At 40.9% G+C, this 1,230-nt stretch overlaps 1 protein-coding gene across 1 annotated transcript; it reads right to left on the bottom strand.

Moving 5' to 3' along the window:
* Window positions 1-303: 303 nt before the first annotated feature.
* Window positions 304-862, bottom strand: LOC109509565 (nicotinamide/nicotinic acid mononucleotide adenylyltransferase 1-like). Its single transcript, XM_019859397.1, has 2 exons — window positions 616-862; window positions 304-522 (listed from the first exon to the last, which is right to left on the bottom strand). The coding sequence occupies exons 1-2, from the start codon at window positions 728-730 to the stop codon at window positions 326-328; spliced, it is 312 nt and encodes a 103-aa protein (XP_019714956.1). The 5' UTR covers window positions 731-862; the 3' UTR covers window positions 304-325.
* Between the last annotated feature and the right edge of the window lie 368 nt (window positions 863-1,230).

The following is a 1,230-nucleotide window of genomic DNA, read 5'->3' as shown; positions in this document are numbered from 1 at the left end:
GGACGAAGCAAAGGCTCTGAGGAGATTGAGCTTTTTCCGTTGCCGGTCCCCCTCTTTGGAATGCCCCATGCTAAACGTGAGGCAAACCCCGTGTCTGTCCATCGTTAAAGCTCATCTCAAAACATGTTTTTATTCTTCGGCTTTCAACTCAGACTTGGCATTGTTTTAACATTTATTGTGTTTACTCTTTTGATGTTATTAATTATTGTTTTTCAATGATTGATTGTTTTATCCATTCGAAATCCTGGTAACAGGATCTATCATATAAAGCAAACTTTGGAGCAGTGAGGGCTGTCTTCGAGCCAACACAGTTGAAGAAAAGTTGTTAAACCACTAACCGAATCACTTTGGCTGTCTCCACCCACTCAGGTTGCGAGCTCTCCCACGCATCCGCCGTGATCCACTCGGAGTTCTCTGTTGCCAGTCGGGCCATTTTCACACGATGGAAAGCCTCAATCAGACCCTTCTTCTTGTAGCCATCCCCAACCGCAGACACGATGCCTTTCACCACCTTGTAGCGACCTGACTCAAATGGAATTTGAGTACATTGTGTCAGAATCACATGGTGCACATCCCCCCCGCCCCCCATCCCCAAGAGACCAGATGTTACTCAACCTGTGTCCTCCAAATAGTCCCGCGCCAGTTCAAACATCCTCAGGTGCATGTTGGTGATTGGGTTAAAAGACCCACACGCCAGAAGGACCACTCTTGTTCTCCTCTCGTCCTCCATGCCTCATTCTGAGGGGTTAGCCTTTAAGAGGCAGAGGTGTTTGTGAGGGTAGTTAGCACTAATGACTCACAGCACAAGGTTATGGGTTTGAATCTTGAACAGAAAATTCAAGCAGAAATGTCTAAATGAATGACTTTTTGGGAGGTCTGGAACAACAAGACACATCTCATACCTCTGAGAGGGTATACAGTAGCAGTCAAAAGTTTGGAAACGTTTTTTTATTATTTAAAAATTTCCTAAATTGTAGATTAATACTTAAGTCATTGACATAATAAATAAGTATTGATGGAATTGTTTAACAAAAAATGTTAATCAAAACAAAATGATGTTTAATAATTTACATTCTTACATTCTGTAAATCTGAAAATGCATGCACGAGATGGATCCTGTCAAAAAAAAATTTTAAATCTTGGAATATCATAACTTCTTAATGGCCAAACATTATGATTTTTTATCTAGTGCCAAAAACATTTTCAGTCAAAAAGGGAAACTACGATTTC

The sequence above is a fragment of the Hippocampus comes genome, unplaced genomic scaffold, assembly GCF_001891065.2.
Source record: "Hippocampus comes isolate QL1 unplaced genomic scaffold, H_comes_QL1_v1.1 C16949742, whole genome shotgun sequence".
Taxonomy (NCBI): domain Eukaryota; kingdom Metazoa; phylum Chordata; class Actinopteri; order Syngnathiformes; family Syngnathidae; genus Hippocampus; species Hippocampus comes.
Note: the sequence above shows the minus strand (reverse complement) of the source record. Positions and strands in the feature narration are given on the sequence as shown.